Source organism: Mercenaria mercenaria, chromosome 11 (assembly GCF_021730395.1).
Source record: "Mercenaria mercenaria strain notata chromosome 11, MADL_Memer_1, whole genome shotgun sequence".
In the NCBI taxonomy this organism is placed as follows: Eukaryota; Metazoa; Mollusca; class Bivalvia; order Venerida; family Veneridae; genus Mercenaria; species Mercenaria mercenaria.
This window is the reverse complement of record NC_069371.1, coordinates 45,833,600-45,850,592: the sequence shown is the minus strand read 5'-3', so window position 1 is coordinate 45,850,592 and position 16,993 is coordinate 45,833,600. Positions and strand designations below refer to the sequence as shown.

The following is a 16,993-nucleotide window of genomic DNA, read 5'->3' as shown; positions in this document are numbered from 1 at the left end:
TATAGCAACACTAACAGAAACTTGGAACATTTAGATTATTTCAAAATATAAATATGAAATATTATAAGACTGTCCATAGGTACAGAACTTTTACCTTGATTATCTTTCTGGTACAAGGTAAGGTTTTTGGAGAACCACATTGCTCCAAGTTTCACTATGAAGAACAAACTTTAGAGAAAATTATTCGTTTGGAATTCCAAATGGAAAGACTTCAGTTGGAAATGGAGAATACACAGAAGCGTACTTTGGATACGTTAAACGAACTGGAAAACTTCAAAGAAAAATTTTCAACTGAGTTCAATGGCATAAAAGAACAAAACAGACTAAACTTAGAAAACCGATCTGAAGATTTGAAAATTTTAAAAGGTAAGTTACTTTCTGTGTCTATACAAGGTTTGCTGAGTTTATCTTTCGCTATGCACATACATATTTATGCTCACTCTGTTTCACAAATGATTTGATGAAGCCGTATCAAGAGATGTGTATTGAGTATTCAAGTCACGTTATATTGATACGTACCAAGATTTGTATTATTATATTAATTTTCACTGAAGAAATAGCTCGGTACCCTAATGTTGTCTTGCAAGACAAAATATGGTAATTGTATTTTTTAAAACTAATTTTGAAAAGAAAAGCAACAGTACGTCAGTTTCATGAATGAAATACTTGACAATATATTGTATTTTCTATGTGTCACATTTCAACGTGCTATAAGTATTTTTAGAATTTAAAAATCATACAAAACACGACGTGTCACATAAATGTCTAGCAGCTTACTTCAGAACATAATAAACATTATACGATTTTACTCGAAAGGAAAGTTATAAAAAGTGTGAAAGAGAAAAACAACAGTAACTATTATGTTGTTAATTTAAAACATGTCTATCATATATGTTTGATTTTTGTTTTATTCCAGTTGTTTCTTTTTTATGCAGATTCAGTTTCTATTCCAACTGTTGCATTCCGCTCACGGAATCCATCTTCAACCAGTCCAAAGTCTGGCGACAAGATTGTTTTCACAGACACACTGCACGATTCAGCAAAGTCTTACGACAACAGAACTGGGATCTTCACGGCTCCTGTCGCTGGAACCTATCTGTTCAATGTTCACCTTTGCTTAGCCGACGGCAGCAGATATATTTATTATGCGATAAATGTCGAATCTACGGCCGTAACTAACACACTTTTACATGACTCTTCAGAGCGATTTTGCAACAGTGCCACTGCTATTGTTTACCTTCGAAAAGATGACAACGTGTACATAAAAGTTCCCGGTACAAGTAGTAATGCATTGCGAGAAGCAGGTAATGAGTGGAATATGTTTAGTGGAGTTTTGTTAAACAACATATAGCGATTGCTATGACATTGACTCAATGACACTAATTGATAATTATGACAAATACGTACTTAGTCTCTGTTGTTTCACGAATTGCCGGGACAATAACCGAAAATTTAAGTTGTAGAACTTTGTTTTCTGCATCGTAAATTATTTTTAGATTATGATGCGCTATCATTATTACTGACAATTTAGTTAATTTATATGAGGTTTCGTCTTGAAAACTAGAATGTAAATATATATAAGAGGAATATTTAGATTAAACTATTAAAACGCAAGTTTTACATATCAAAACGAATTGTTTTGACGGTGGATTGTGACTCACTCGCTGCTTAAAATTTCCGTTACTGACCGCCAAATCAACAGAAAAAAGAACAAAAACATTGCCAGTCAAGATAAATATATATACAAAAATAACTTGCATTTTATAGGAATAAAAAATACTTTTTTGCCTGTCAAAAACTGTTGGTGTTTAGGCAACATAACAACATCATTTACACATATACAAGGTGAATAATACATACATAACGATTATTTGATTTGGTGACATATAGGTCCAATGGGCCGGGTGCTATCATGTTATATATTTAATTATGTATTATGATGTAACTGTTTATGCACACGTCACAGTAATAAACAATTTACTTACTTACTGTATTCAAATTTAAATAAAAAGAAACAGGAAATACCCATGCACAGGCATGCACGCGATACTCGTGGACTACGCTTAAACTGTTTGATATCATTTTTTTTCCCTAAATGATTGTTTAAATAATTCTTTACATTTAATTAACGTGAACCTTGTCTTAACATTTTTGAGGCAAAACTGAAAATATGTAAAATAATTTCGTTTTTATTATGTTAAGTATATTCATGATATTTGGCAGGTAAAATAAATAATTTATTTCTTTTTCAATATCAGAAATTTATATTTGAACTATATACATATAATATTATATTACGTAGCTTATATGGCTGCAGTCATCTTGGTTTTCAACGCTTGCAAATGAAATTTTGTAGACATTATTTGTTACAATGTTAAGTCCAAAGAAAGGATGGGCGTACTATCCCCTAACGCAGTATGTCTACTGCATTAAAATATTTTTTACAACTAACCCCAGTCATCAATTTACTACAATTTCAGTCGTAAGTTATAGCAGGCTAGGGTTTTTCTAGCTAACATGTGTAAACTCGCCAAAACTCAGTAGAGAGTCATTTCGGCGGAACTATATTTCCGTGTGTTCCGCAACTCTCAATACATTCATGTGAAGAGTCAGTGTTCATGTTTCTGTATTATCCACATGAATTAGTTACAAGAATTTTGTCCAACTTATATGATCTAGTCTTAGGTTTTAACAAACACTTAGTTCGGGAAACACATCCTTTCAAGGCTAATTGTAAACTAAACTATTTGCTATGACATTTGATTACAGCGATAATTATAAAATTATACTAATAAAATCTGAGTAAGCATGATCTTAAAGATTTTTAAAATGGCTCCCCTGTGTGAATGAAACTGGTGTATATATCAAAGGGTCTGATGAATAAAAGAAAACTCTGTTCATTCTGACACTGAAACATAATTTGAATACTATACGAGTAAGAAATAAAACGTTGTTAAAATGTCCAGAATGTGCCATAAAATACTTTATTGTCAAGGGATGCACCTTGAAGCATTCAAAAAATTTAATATCAGTAAATATTGTTATACTTGAACACCAAGCCGATCCATTGCAAGTTTATATCATCCTGATATCCTATATATCAGTAATCATAAAAGACCTGTTTTAGTAAAGTTCTAGCAGATTCATACTTGAAGGCCTAGTCGTTCTAATAAAAGTCCAGTTTATGTCAACCGAAGATCCAGTATCAGTTATCATATAAGACCTGTTTTAGTACAGTTCTAGCAGACCTAGTCGTTCTAATAAAAGCCCAGTATATGTCAACCGAAAATCCTAAATCAGTAATCATATAAGACCTGTTTTAGTAAAGTTGTAGCAGATTCATACTTGAACGCCTAGTCGTTCTAATAAAAGCCCAGTATATGTCAACCGAAAATCCTAAAGCAGTAATCATATAAGACCTGTTTTAGTAAAGTTTTAGCAGATTCATATTTGAAGGCCTAGTCGTTCTAATAAAAGCCTGGTTAATGTCAACCAAAGATCCAATATCAGTTATCGTATAAGACCTGCCCAAGTAAAGTTCACTTGATTAATGAAATTCGGTGTGATTATGACGTAGACAAGTAATAAACATCTATGGACACTTTTCCAAATCCGTACATTAAATATTGTATGGATGTCAACAATGCATATGTACATTAAAACCAGAACAAGGTAAAGACGTCCGAGGAGACAAACACTGGAACACCGCTTTGAAATGGTCATTGTCAAAACAACTGCGAGGTATTCTAAATTTATACAAAGTTTACACATAACAAATCAAATACGCATATTGTGAATGACATTGAAGAAGAAGATAATGTAGTGTCAAACGGAACCAGACATACGACAAATATCAAAGCAGTTCAGACAAATTCGGATTTGGATCTGCCTATCATGGAATCAAAAAAACCCATAAACTTTAGTTAAGCCCTCCTACAGTGCCTGTATAGAGATGTATGTAATAGATAATAGGTACACGCACATGTACAAAAAGTTTGTACATATTGCATACGTATACTAAAATGTATAAGAAATATATAAGCTTTACACAACAAGAAAAATACATATAATGAAGGCGTAACTTCTTAGAACACCATTGCTCTAAATCATGTCTATTCTATAAAGATGCACGCCAGTATTTGGCATATCTCTCAGGTGTAATACTACACTCCAAAAGTCACAGTAACAAACCTGGAGAAATACTCATGTTTACAAATATGCATATTGAGTATCTTTTAATAAATGTTATATGTTTAACTGGTTTTCTGTTAACTTCACCGAAAACTGTAAGCATGATATATTTGAGATTATTTCTAAACAATGAGTGGTAAATCTTTCAAGCTAAATTGTGATGCCGGTTCGAGAAAATGGAAGATGACCGCTAGTAAAACGAGAAATATATCTGCATGTTGGCGTGCTTTTTTTATAGAACTTTAACAATTTTGTATGTAACTTTTTGTTTATGTTAATGCATGAATATCTAATATCATCATAATAAAAACTTAAGAAAACAGGTAAAATATGCGATCTAGAAACTTCACAAAATTACCCCATCTACTCCAAGTTCTTCGATTTACAACATTACAAGAGCAAGTTATGAATATATGTATTTCATCAATATCTAAACTTTCATGTTAGGCAGAGAAAAAAGAAATTAGAATGAAAATATTTTGATTTGTATGAATTTCAAATTTGTTGAATTACTTCACATACATTTAGAACTGTGTTTGCTACACATATCAATCCGGGAGTGTAAAATAGCCTATTTTAGTTTCAGAATCTAAGTGAATGTTAACATAGCATTACATACATTTATGGAAGTTTTGAATATAAACCGAAAATCTAGAACAAACGATAAAGAATATTTTGAAGAAAAAAAATGGATTTCAGCTATTTTACACAAAATTTTGATTTATCGAAATTACTTAGATTATTATAAAAAGGCTTTAGAATAACATGTTTATTTTAGTACCTGACTCGAGATAGCTGATAAGTGTTCGGAGTCCTGATTTATCCAGAGATTTTCCTTTCGGTAAAGTTTATAAGTGCTGCCTCACGTATCCTACGATTTACCCTTTCAGGAAAGCACATAAGCATTTCATGATATATTGTGCGATTCTGCGTTTTAGAAAGCTGGTAAGTGCTGCCTGATATAACCTCCGATTCACTCTATCGGGTAACCTGATACGTGCTGCCTGACCTAACCTGTGATTCTCCCTGTCGGGGAAGCTGCTAAGCTTGGGAAGTTGCTAAAGACTTCGTGACATTTTTTGCAATTCTCCTACTGTGAAATCATTAATATTGGAGGGGAATAAAGTTTCGTGGATTTCGTGGATGAGTCAATCCACGAAATTTAATCCCAACAAACAAGTAAAATTCCCATTCATTTTTTGCTCAAAAGTTGAAATCCACAAATTCATATCCCCACGAAATTTATATTTTGACCAAAACCACGAAATTTCATGCCCACGAAATTAAATGATTTGACAGTATTTGACGAAGGTGACAACAATTGTCGTATATATCCACCAATTCACCCTTTCGAGAAAGCTTATAAGTGATGCCTGACATAACCTGAGATTCTCAGGTTAGTGCTATATCCAGCAATTCAACCTTTCGATGGAGCTAATAAGTGCTACCTGACATATTCTCTGATTCTTTCTTTAGAGAAAGCTGATATGTGCTGCCCGACATATACTCCGATTCTTCCTTTAGAGACAGCTGATAAATGCTACCTGACATATCCTCTGATTCTTCCTTTAGAGAAAGCTGATAAGTGTTACCTGACATATACTCCTATTCTTCCTTTAGAGAAAGCTGATAAGTGCTACCTGACATATCCTCTGATTCTTCTTTTAGAGAAAGCTGATAAATGCTACCTGACATATCCTCTGATTCTTCTTTTAGAGAAAGCTGATAAATGCTACCTGACATATCCTCTGATTCTTCTTTTAGAGAAAGCTGACAAATGCTACCTGACATATCCTCCTATTCTTCCTATAGAGAAAGCTGATAAGTGTTACCTGACATATCCTCCTATTCTTCCTATACTGAAAGCTGGTAAGTGCTACCTGACATATCCTCATATTCTTCCTTTAGAGAAAGCTGATAAGTGCTACCTGTCATATCCTCCTATTCTTCCTTTAGTGAAGGCTGATAAGCGCTACCTGACATATCCTTCGATTCTTCCTTTAGAGAAAGCTGATAAATGCTGTCTGATATATCATACGATTCCCCTTAACGGGATAAGTGTGAGGTAATACTCGATAGTTTCCTGTGGTTATCCCTCCCGGGATAAGAAATTGCTAGTAACCAACACATTCCAAATGTATTGCATGTCGGAACAAGTACATTTAATGTCATTTCATTTGAAATGCTTTTTTGTTATAACTTTTTGTTCTGTATATAAGGAAAATTCTTATTGAATGATCGGACTAAATAATGTTCGAATTGTAATATATATTTAATCTGATATATCGATAAGTTGGCAGTATAATTTGAATAATCGCGATGTCAAGAGGTTTTCAAGCTTTCTTTGGTATGTTGAAGTTTCTGGCCACTTTTAACTGATCTTAAGAGTATTAGTTTAAGTAAAACACAATTTTGTTATACATGATTCCGTTACTAATGAATCATTCTGGCGACGTATATTTTATTATGAGTGTATTAATTTTAGTGAAACACATTTTGTTACACATTATTTCGATTCAAAGCAGAACAGAAGTAAGCATTTTCGGAATTAGAATGTCTGTTTTGCACCATAAAAAGTACATGTATTTATAAATGAAAGGCTAGAAAAACTGTAGACCGAAACTCAAATATCAAAAATTACTTTGCGTTGTAAACGTTAGGTCGGAGTACCAGTTTACGATTGTAATTACATACTTGTAAGTAATTTCCGTTATCAGTTAAGATCCAAAAGCTGTTTGTAAAATAATTTTGTGACAATGGGCGTAAACATATAACCTCGCATGATAATTTAGACAATTAGAACAATTACCAAGCGGTCAGGTTTTTTGATAATAATAAGCACAGTCTAATTATGCTGAGATTACTTATAGATTAGCATTAATTGAATGTTACTCAAAATAGTTCAGTATAAAACAAAGACAGCACTAAAGAGAGGGCTATTGTAGCAACTTCATATATTATAATAACATTAACAGAAACTTGGAACATTTAGAAAAACTATTAACATGAAATATTATAAGACTGTCCATAGGAACAGAACGTTAATCTTTGTTATCTTTCTGCTACAAGGTAAAGTTTTTGGAGAGCCACATTGCTCCAAATTTCACTATGAAGAGCAAATTTTAGAGAAAATGATTCGTTTGGAATTCCAAATGGAAAGACTTAAGTCGGAAATGGAGAACACACAGAAGCGTACTATGGATACGATAAACAAACTGGAAAATTTCAAAGAAAAACTCTCAACTGAGTTCAATGGCATAAAATAACAAAACAGACTGGACTTAGAAAACCGATCTGAAGACTTTAGAATCGTAAAGGGTAAGTTATTTTCTGTCTCTATATACAAGGTTCGCCGACTTTCACTTTTGCAATGCACATATTTATGCTAGCTCTGTGTCATGAATTATTCGGTGAAGCTATATCAAGAGTTGTGTGTTATGTATTTAATGTGGTAGTCGTGTTATTCTATATGAATCAATACACGTATATTGAATTTCACAGAAAAAGTAGTCAGGTACACCAATGTTGTCTTGCTGGACAAAATATGGCTATTGCAAATTTGAAAATAATTTTTAAAAGAAAAGCATCATGAAATCATCAATTTCATGAAATTCAATGAAATAATTGACAATATAAAACAAATATTGCCTTTTCTATGTGTCACATTTCACCGTGCTGTAGGTATATTTGAATTTAAAAATCATGCGAAACATGACGAGTCACATGAATATCTAGCAGATAAAATAAATTACTCGTTATTATTCGAAACTTAATATATATGTTAGGGAAAAACAACAGTAAGTATAAATATAATTCTACATGTTTATCATGCATGTTCGATTTTTCTTCTCTCTTTTATGCAGATTCAGTTTCTACCCCAGCTATTGCATTCCAGTCACGGAATCCATCAACAACAAATCCAAAGTCTGGCGACAAGATCGTTTTCGCAGACACACTGCACGATTCAGCGAATTCTTACAACAACAAAACTGGGATCTTCACGGCTCCTGTCGCTGGAACCTATCTGTTCAATGTTCACCTTTGCTTAGCCGTCGGTAGGAGATATATTTATTATGCGATATATGTCGAATCTACGGCCGTAACGAGCACACTTCTACATGACTCTGCAGACCGATTTTGCAACAGTGCCACTGCTATTGTTTACCTTCGAAAAAATGACAACGTGTACATAAAAGTTCCCGATGCAAGTGGTAATGCATTGCGAGAAGCAGGTAACGAGTGGAATATGTTTAGTGGAGTTTTGTTAAACAACAAATAGCGTTTGCTATGTCATTGACTCAGTGACACTAATTGATAATTATGACAAATACGGACGTAGTCTCTGTTATTTCACGAATTGCCGGGACAATAACCGAAATTTTGAGTTGTAGAACTTTGTTTTCTGCATTGTAAATGTATCTTTAGATTATGATGCACAATCACTATTACCGATAATTTAGTTAAAATGTGTTCTTTTCTTGAAAACTAGTATGTAAATATATATAAGACGAAGATTTAGGTTTATTATCTATTAAATCGCAAGTTTTATATAATCAAAACGAATAATTTTGGCGGTGGCTTTAGACTCACTCGCTGTAACTATGCTTAACATTTCCGTTATTGACCGCCAAATCAACTGAAAAAACAAACATTGCCAGTCAAGGTAAATTGCATTTTATAGGAATAAAAAATACTTTCCTTGCCTGTCAAAAACTGTTGTTGTTTAGGCGACATAGCAAAATATTGTTTACACATATACAAGGTGAGTAATACGTTACTTAGACACTTCTGAATCAGTCTAATCTTCAATTCTAGTATCATTTCCGCACCTGTAACGTAAAAATCCATGCTAGGGATCTGTGGTCCTTTTATTATTCCTTAGAATCATTTTTATTGTACGAAAGTCATTTTGAAAATATGGCTGTAATTTTTGTGTCAGCAGATCTAAAATGCAGAAACATCAGAGACCTTAGGCAAATGCTGGTACTTTAGACAACATCCAAAACGGCCTTAAAAATAATAAAAAAAATATCTTGGTATACCCTTGGTCAGTTATGAACCCAGCGGGATTTATATTTTCTTCTCGTGCAAATATTACATCAAAGATACAAAGTTGACATGATGTGCTCAATTCCAGATAATTATAAGAAAGAGCTGACAAAAGGCACTTCGTAAGCACGCATAAGTGCATGCGCATAATTTTAGATACGGTGACCCCTGCGCGTGAACCCGGCATGGCGACCAATGAAAATGTGACTTTCGTTTTCAGTTTAAAGGTCATTTTCTGTTTTGAAAAGCATACGTATGCTTTGAATGTTCCCGTCGTCATAAGGATATACGATTCAAACACAAACTCAAATACAGTATGACTTCCCCTTTCCAGTGCAGTAGACAATACCACACATTTTAGCTGTGTTATTTATTTTTTTCAGAGTTGGATTTTGTTGTACATAGTTTATATCTCAGTAGTTAGATATTACATATTTTGCTAGTAATACGGGTAAAAACTTAAAAAAAATAATAATACAGTAAAACTAAATTAGATTATAGCAAGCGTTTGATTAAACAAGCGTTGTCAAGCGTGTCGCCATTATTGCTATCACGCGGTTTTGCTAACGTCACGTGATTTATTTGGAGGCAGGGATGATTGTTTGAAAATATATCTCCAGGAAGGTTGATTCAAACAGTGCCGCCTTGTTCAGTTATTCATTTTTTGTAAAATACGACGTTTTGTCATATAAGTAAATAAAACACTTTTACTCAATAAATTGTTTTCAATTAAAACAAAAAATCAGGAAATACACGTGCACATGCATGCACGCGATACTCGCGGGCTACGCTTAAATTGTTTGATATCTTTATTGCCAAAATGATTGTTTAAATAATTTCTTACATGCGATTAACGGAGTAATCATATTTAAGACATATTTAGTAAAGTTCTTGCAGATTCATGCTTGAATGCCTAGTCGTTCTAATAAAAGCCCAGTTGGGGAAATGTCAACCTAAGATCCTATACCAAGTATCGTATAAGACATGCCTACGTAAAGAGCACTTGAGTAAGTGATGAGAATTATCTTTGATGTAATAATGATACCGAATCAGACATGACTGTTGACGAACACTTTCTGTTAATATTTCGTTATATGAGTATAAACGTTGTGTTTAATTTTGTATAATTAATGACATGAAAATACTGAAATTATCGTCTCATTAACAATAACAAAATATAGCGTTGCATGTATACTTCTGGCAAATAATTGTAAAATCTATCTAAGAACATTTCTCATTTTAAGGTGTTTGTTTGTTTTGTTGAGTCTTAAGCGACACTTAAGGTCATAGTTTATTCTTTATTTCAGTCTCTTCTATGTACAAAACAATATTAAGATAATTGACTACAAATTGGTACATAGCCATTCTAATAAAGCTGCAGGTCAGTACTGCCGCATGCATACAACTACGGATCAGATCGATCGGCTATGTTGCCTTTTTTGGCGACTTTGTGTACAATTAAAACTTATCTTGGGCACAATTTGTCGTTTGGACATAAATTCGTGGTTGAGCGCAACCACGAAATCCACGAAAATTAATCCCCCACGAATAATGATAATTTCACAGCATCTACAAAGATAAAAACTGCGTCTTTGTAAACATTAAAACAGGTTTTTGCACAGCTACGTATTAAAGAAGGATGAGTAAGAAAAAATATATCAGTTGACTTTCTTGTTTTAATGGTGAAGGAATACGCCATGTTCTCCCAGCTCAAGATATGGGCGAAAACCCTGATATCACACGCATTCGGTAATTCTGCTGGTTACCTTCTTCATATGATAACCAAGAAGGGTTCGAACACAAACAGATTAGGGGCAAGTCATTCCAAGTCACCGAACTTAGTCACTAGGCCACGGAGGACTAATACTAACTTCCTCCGTGATTCATAAATAGTTTTATATCATTAGTCAGATGTATGTAATAGATATACGCGTATGTACACAAAGTTTGTACATACTGTATACGTATACTAAGATGTATCAGAAAAAATATAAACTTTAAACAACTAGAAAAATACATATGATGTAGGTGTAACTCCTAAAAACACCATTGCTCTGAATCACTTCCATTCTACAAAGATGCACGCCAATATTTGGCATCTCTCTCAGGTGTAATACTACACTCCAAAAGTCCCAATAACAAACTGGAGAAATACTCATGTTTACAAAATATATATATTGAGTATATTTTAATAAATGTTATATGTTTAACTGGTTTTCTGTTAACTTCACCGAAAACTATAAGCATGATATAGTTGAGACTATTTTTTAAACAATGAGTGGTATTTCAAGCATAGACATTGTTTCGCCGGTTCGAGAAAATGGAAGATGTCCGCCAATAATGAGAAAAATATCTGCATGTTGTCCTGTTTTGTTATATAACTATAGTAAATTTGTAGGCAATAATTTTTGGTTTATGTTATATGAATAATTAATATCATCATAATAAAAAATTAAGAAAACTGGTAAACTATGCGGTCTAGAAATTTCGCAGATTTATCCCATCCACTCAAAGTTTTACGACATTACAAGAGCAGTAACTGTTATGAATGTATGTATTCCATCAATATCTAAACTTTAATGTTAGGCAGAGAAAGAAAAGAAATTTGAATGAAAATAATTTGATTTGTATGAATAATTTATTCCAAATTTGTTGAATTACTTCGCCTATTTTCTGAACTGTGCTTGCTACACATATCAATCCAGGATCATGGTAAAATAGCCTATATACAATAAGTTTCAAAATCTAAGTGAGTGTTTACAAAGCATAACATACATTTATGGAAGTTTTGCATATAAACCGAAAATCTAGAACAAACGAAAACAGAATGTTTTGAAAAAATACTGGATATCTATTTTACACCAAATTTTAATTTATAGAAATTACTGAAATTATTGAAATTATTATAAAAGGGCTATTTTGTATTGGGGCAGGTGTTGTCAATAATAGGCAAGGATAAAATCAAAAGTTAACTATTAAATGCACTGAAAGAATCCAATAAAGAATGGTAGATCAGTGTTGTTATATTTTCTGATCATTTGGGATCATGGAGTCCATTCAATACATGCGTAATAGAGTTCCGCTTAAACCGGTGCTAGGGGGCGTGAGGGCTGTTGCACTTTCCATTACCTCTCATGAACAGTCTCGGTCAAACCGACTCTACTACTAATTTGCTTGGTTGCGTTCTATGCTTTCAAAGGATCTACTTACAGACTTTATTAAATAGTTAGCGGCCATCTTGGCCGCCATCTTGCATTTTCTCGGCTCGCATTTTGCTGTATCTAAGATTTTTCTCTTATCATTTATAGAGAAAGTTTCTCTAGATCTCGTGCACACAGACATCCTCTCAAAGATTGTATTAATCGTGCACCGCGGTGGCTCGGTTTCACCGTGTCGCGTAAGGTATTTGCAATAACACATAATTAGTTCCCGATAATTGTCTCGTAACTCATAGATATAATTGCATTATACAATTTCAGAATAACATGTTTATTTTCAGTGCCCGACTTGGGATAGTTGATAAGTGTTCGGAGTCCTGATATATCCAAAGATTTTCCTTTCGAGAATTTTTATAAGTGCTGCCTCACATATCATGCGATTCGCTCTTACAGGAAATCAGATAAGCATTTCATGATATATTCTGCGTTTTGAGAAAGCTGGTAAGTGCTGCCTGATATATCCTCCGATTCACTCTTTCGGAAAACCTTATACGTGCTGCCGCCTAACCTAAACTGTGAGTCTCCCTTTCGGGGAAGTTGCTAAATATTTCTTGACATATTTTGCGATTCTCCTATTTGAGAAAGCTGACAACAATTGCCGTACATATCTAGCAATTGACCCTTTCGCAAAAGCTGATAAGTGCTGACTGATGTATCCTGCGATTCTCTCTTAAGAGAAAGCTGACAACTGTTGCTAGACATATCCATCAATTCAACCTTTCGGGAAAGCTAATAGGTGCTGCCTGACATATCCTCCAATTCTTCCTATAGAGAAAGCTGATAAGTGCTACCTGACATATCCTTTGATTCTTCCTTTAGAGAAAGCTGATAAATGCTACCTGACATATCCTCCGATTCTTTCTTTAGAGAAAGCTGATAAGTGCTACCTGACATATCGTTCGATTCTTCCTTTAGAGAAAGCTGATAAGTGCTACCTGACATATCCTCCAATTCTTCCTTTAGAGAAAGCTGATGAATGCTGTCTGATATATCATGCGATTCCCCTTAACGGAATAAGTGTGAGGTGATAGTTGATAGATTCACCATGTCGGAACAAGTACATTTAATGCCATTTCATTAAAAATACTTTTTTGTTATAACTTTGTATTTAGTATAAATGAGAAATTCTTATTGAATGATCGGACTAAATACTGTTCGAATTTAAATATATTTATTCAATATTTTAATCTGATAATTCGACAAGTCGGCAGTATAATTCGAATTATCGCGATGTCTGGTAGTTTTCTTTGATGTTGAAGTTTTGGAAGAATTGTCTGGTCGTATCCGGCGACTTATTTTTAGTGTATCAATTCAAGTAAACACGATTTTGTTATACATTATTTCAATTCTAATATGCCATTTATCTAAAACAGAAGATAGAATATAGTAATGCTATTTGTTGGTCGCAACAAAAACATTGGCATCATCAACCGTTAAAAAGACGTCATTTTACCGTAAGCGTGTTTAAACAGAAATAAACATTTTAGAATATCTGTTTTTGACCATAAAAAGTACATGTATTTATAAATGAAAGACTGGAGAAACTGTAGACCGAAATTGATTTATCAACAGTTACTTTGCGTTGTAAACGATAGGTCGGAGTACCAGTTACTAATTACCTTGTTAGGATTGTAATTACATACTTGTACGGTGTTCAGTTAGTGCTAGCGCCTGCTCCCTGTGAACGCGAAGTGCAATGGCGAAGCGCGACAGTACGATGGTGATAACACGACAGTACGATGGCGAAGCGCGGTAGTACGATGGCGAAGCGCGACAGTATGATAGTGACACTCCATCGTACTGTCGCACTTCCCTATCGTAATGTAGCGCTTCACCATCGCAGTGTCACGCTTCACCAACGTAGTGTCACCATCGTACTGTCGCGCTTCGCCATCGTAATGTCGGGCTTCACCATCGTACTGTCGCACTTCGCCATCGCACTGTCACGCTTCACCATCGTAGTGTCACCATCGTGCTGTTGTGCTTCGCCATCGTACTGTCGGGCTTCGCCAACTTTTCTCTGTTTACTTAAGGACCGACTTTAATGTATGGAAGTGTACGGTCAGACAGAGACGTGCTTTGGATTTACTAACTAATAACCTTGTTTAACATAAATCTACATTTTTCGGCGACGCCGTCTAAATTCGTTTTCGTTACCTATGCCACGTGACTTCAGTTTGCAAATCAAAATACTTGATAACGCATTATAGATAATTTATCAAAATGGAAGATTTATGCAACACTCTGCCTGATTGGACAAGAGTGTCAATTTCTTTCACTCTGTTGATTGTGCTACGCTGAATGAAATGTAGACAAAGCGTTTATCCTAAACGACGCTGTTCACAGTTTTAAAGCTAACTTTGGCTTAGTATATTTAGCAAGAATATTGATATATCTCAAAATGATAAGTAAGTTTAATAAATATGATAAAAACCTGTTCAAATACCAACATATATCAAATTAAAGAACGAGCTGAATACGGTCTACGTATTACATGAATAAGGGTGTGATAAGAGTCTTTTATGTAGAGAAGTGCTTTTTAAAAGATTTTCCTTGTTACAGTTGTCGTCTGTATATGAAAAGGTTTCTTGCTTTTGTGACTTATTCAGATTGCATATTAAAATGAGTATTTGTTTGCTTTGATATATTTGTTATAAATTATTTAACTGATTTATTATATATGAATATTTTTCTTTAATATGGTATGCAAATATTGAACTCAGTTGAAATCTGTTTTATTATATATATGCTATATAATGACTGAATCTCATCACTCTGAAATGAAGGTACGCTGCATAAGTTTATCTATGTGATATGACTACGGTCAAACTTTGTTTATGAAACAGAAATATTGAAATAATTACAATTGTATGTTTTGCTTGACCTTCACTTTTGTATAGGTGTGACGTCATTGTCCAAAGATTCATGAATAGCGAATATGCATTTGTTAAAGCGGGATCAGTTGACCTATTTCAGAAATAAATAAAAATAATAAATAAAAAAAATCCTTTAATTGATTTTTTCTCATGTATTCTAATCAAACTTGATCTAATTAAACTTGATTTGTAGCATCTTTATTAGGCCCGCAGCCAACTTTGTTCAGCTGGGACATTTAACCCCTTTTAGGGGCTGCTAGAACTAAAACTAGAAATGTCTTTATACAGCGTCTCATGAACAGCTTGGTGGATCTTTGTCATACTTGGTCTGGAGCATCATTATAAGGTCCTCTTCCAAATTTATTTATATAGGAACTTGGGCCCTATTAGGGACCACTATAGCTAAAAGAAGATATGCCTTTCTTCGCATTAACCACTAAAATGTAATGGATTTTTATCAAACTCGATTTGTAACAATATCGTAAGGTCTCCTGCAATTTTGTTACAAATGGGGATAGGGACCAATTTAGCTAAAAATATAAACACGTTTAATGACCTCTTCTCATGAACCGCTTCATGAATCTTCATCAAACTACTGCTGTAATTATTCGTCTAAGGATAAACGAAACAAAATTGCAACCCTACGAAACCTTTGCGAAAAATTAAAAGAGAACCATTTGAATTGTTAAAGTGCGGTATTTAGTTTTGCAATTTGAAAAATGTTAGATGAAAGATGAATGTTAGATGAAAAATTCATAAACTTCTTTCCTTATTACAATTCGCCGACCATCATTTTTAATGATATTTCTTGTTATCCAATACGTTTCGTCAATCAAAACTTTAGGGTCAGTGGACAAAACGACAGTGTCGGTCGGGTAAGCGGAAATAAACAATTGTATTCTAGACCTAAATAACACTTTTGCATAAAATTTACCCAAAAGCTTTATAAGCAAAATTTTTACAACTTGTACTTTTATTATTTTTAGCTGACAATATATACTTTTAACGTTTAATGGCTTGAAATATATGAGCTGATTAAACAAAATTTTCTCACAAAACAATTATTAAATGTAAAAACATTATCATTTATTTTTCCACGGAGAGGTTAAGAACACTCGGTTAAGTGATATTCGTTAATATATATATCATTAACACTCTACCGGTTGATATTCATTTTTATTCTCACTCAAATAAACAATGTAAAATAGCCATAGACCAACGAAGCCTATTTTGGAATAGTACATTTCAAACAATATTAAGGTATGATATTTTTAGAATCATATTCATTTGAGTGACACTCTGCCTGGGAATTTTCATTAAATAACACCCGGGTGATATTCGTTTCAATAACAACTGCCGGGTGATACTCATTTATATACCATCAGGTCTGGTGATATTCATTTCAAAAATACCCGTGCCGAAATTATTTGATCATTGGACAGAGTTGACAATACTATACAATATAGAGTTAAATTAAAGTCGGTCCTTAAGTAAACAGAGAAAAGCTGGTGACGCGCGACAGTACGATGGCGAAGCGCGATAGTACAATGGTGACACTACGATGGCGAAGCGCGACAGTACGATGGTGACACTACGATTGTAAAGCGCGACAGTGCTATGGTGAAGCGCGACAGTGCAATGGTGAGGCGCGACAGTACG

The 16,993-nt window shown here is 33.8% G+C and overlaps 1 protein-coding gene across 1 annotated transcript; it reads left to right on the top strand.

Moving 5' to 3' along the window:
• Positions 1-2,792, top strand: LOC123532613 (uncharacterized). The gene is made up of 2 exons (XM_045314081.2): positions 1-366; positions 936-2,792. Exons 1-2 carry the CDS (start codon positions 54-56, stop codon positions 1,349-1,351), a joined length of 729 nt encoding a protein of 242 aa, XP_045170016.2. The 5' UTR covers positions 1-53; the 3' UTR covers positions 1,352-2,792.
• The last annotated feature ends 14,201 nt before the right edge of the window (positions 2,793-16,993 follow it).

Bases quoted from the DNA above. Each gene is read 5' to 3' on its own strand.
- LOC123532613 (XM_045314081.2), top strand. From the start codon at position 54: ATGAAATATTATAAGACTGTCCATAGGTACAGAACTTTTACCTTGATT. The intron at 367-935 runs GTAAGTTACTTT...TTTTTTATGCAG, and splicing joins AGATTTGAAAATTTTAAAAG to ATTCAGTTTCTATTCCAACT.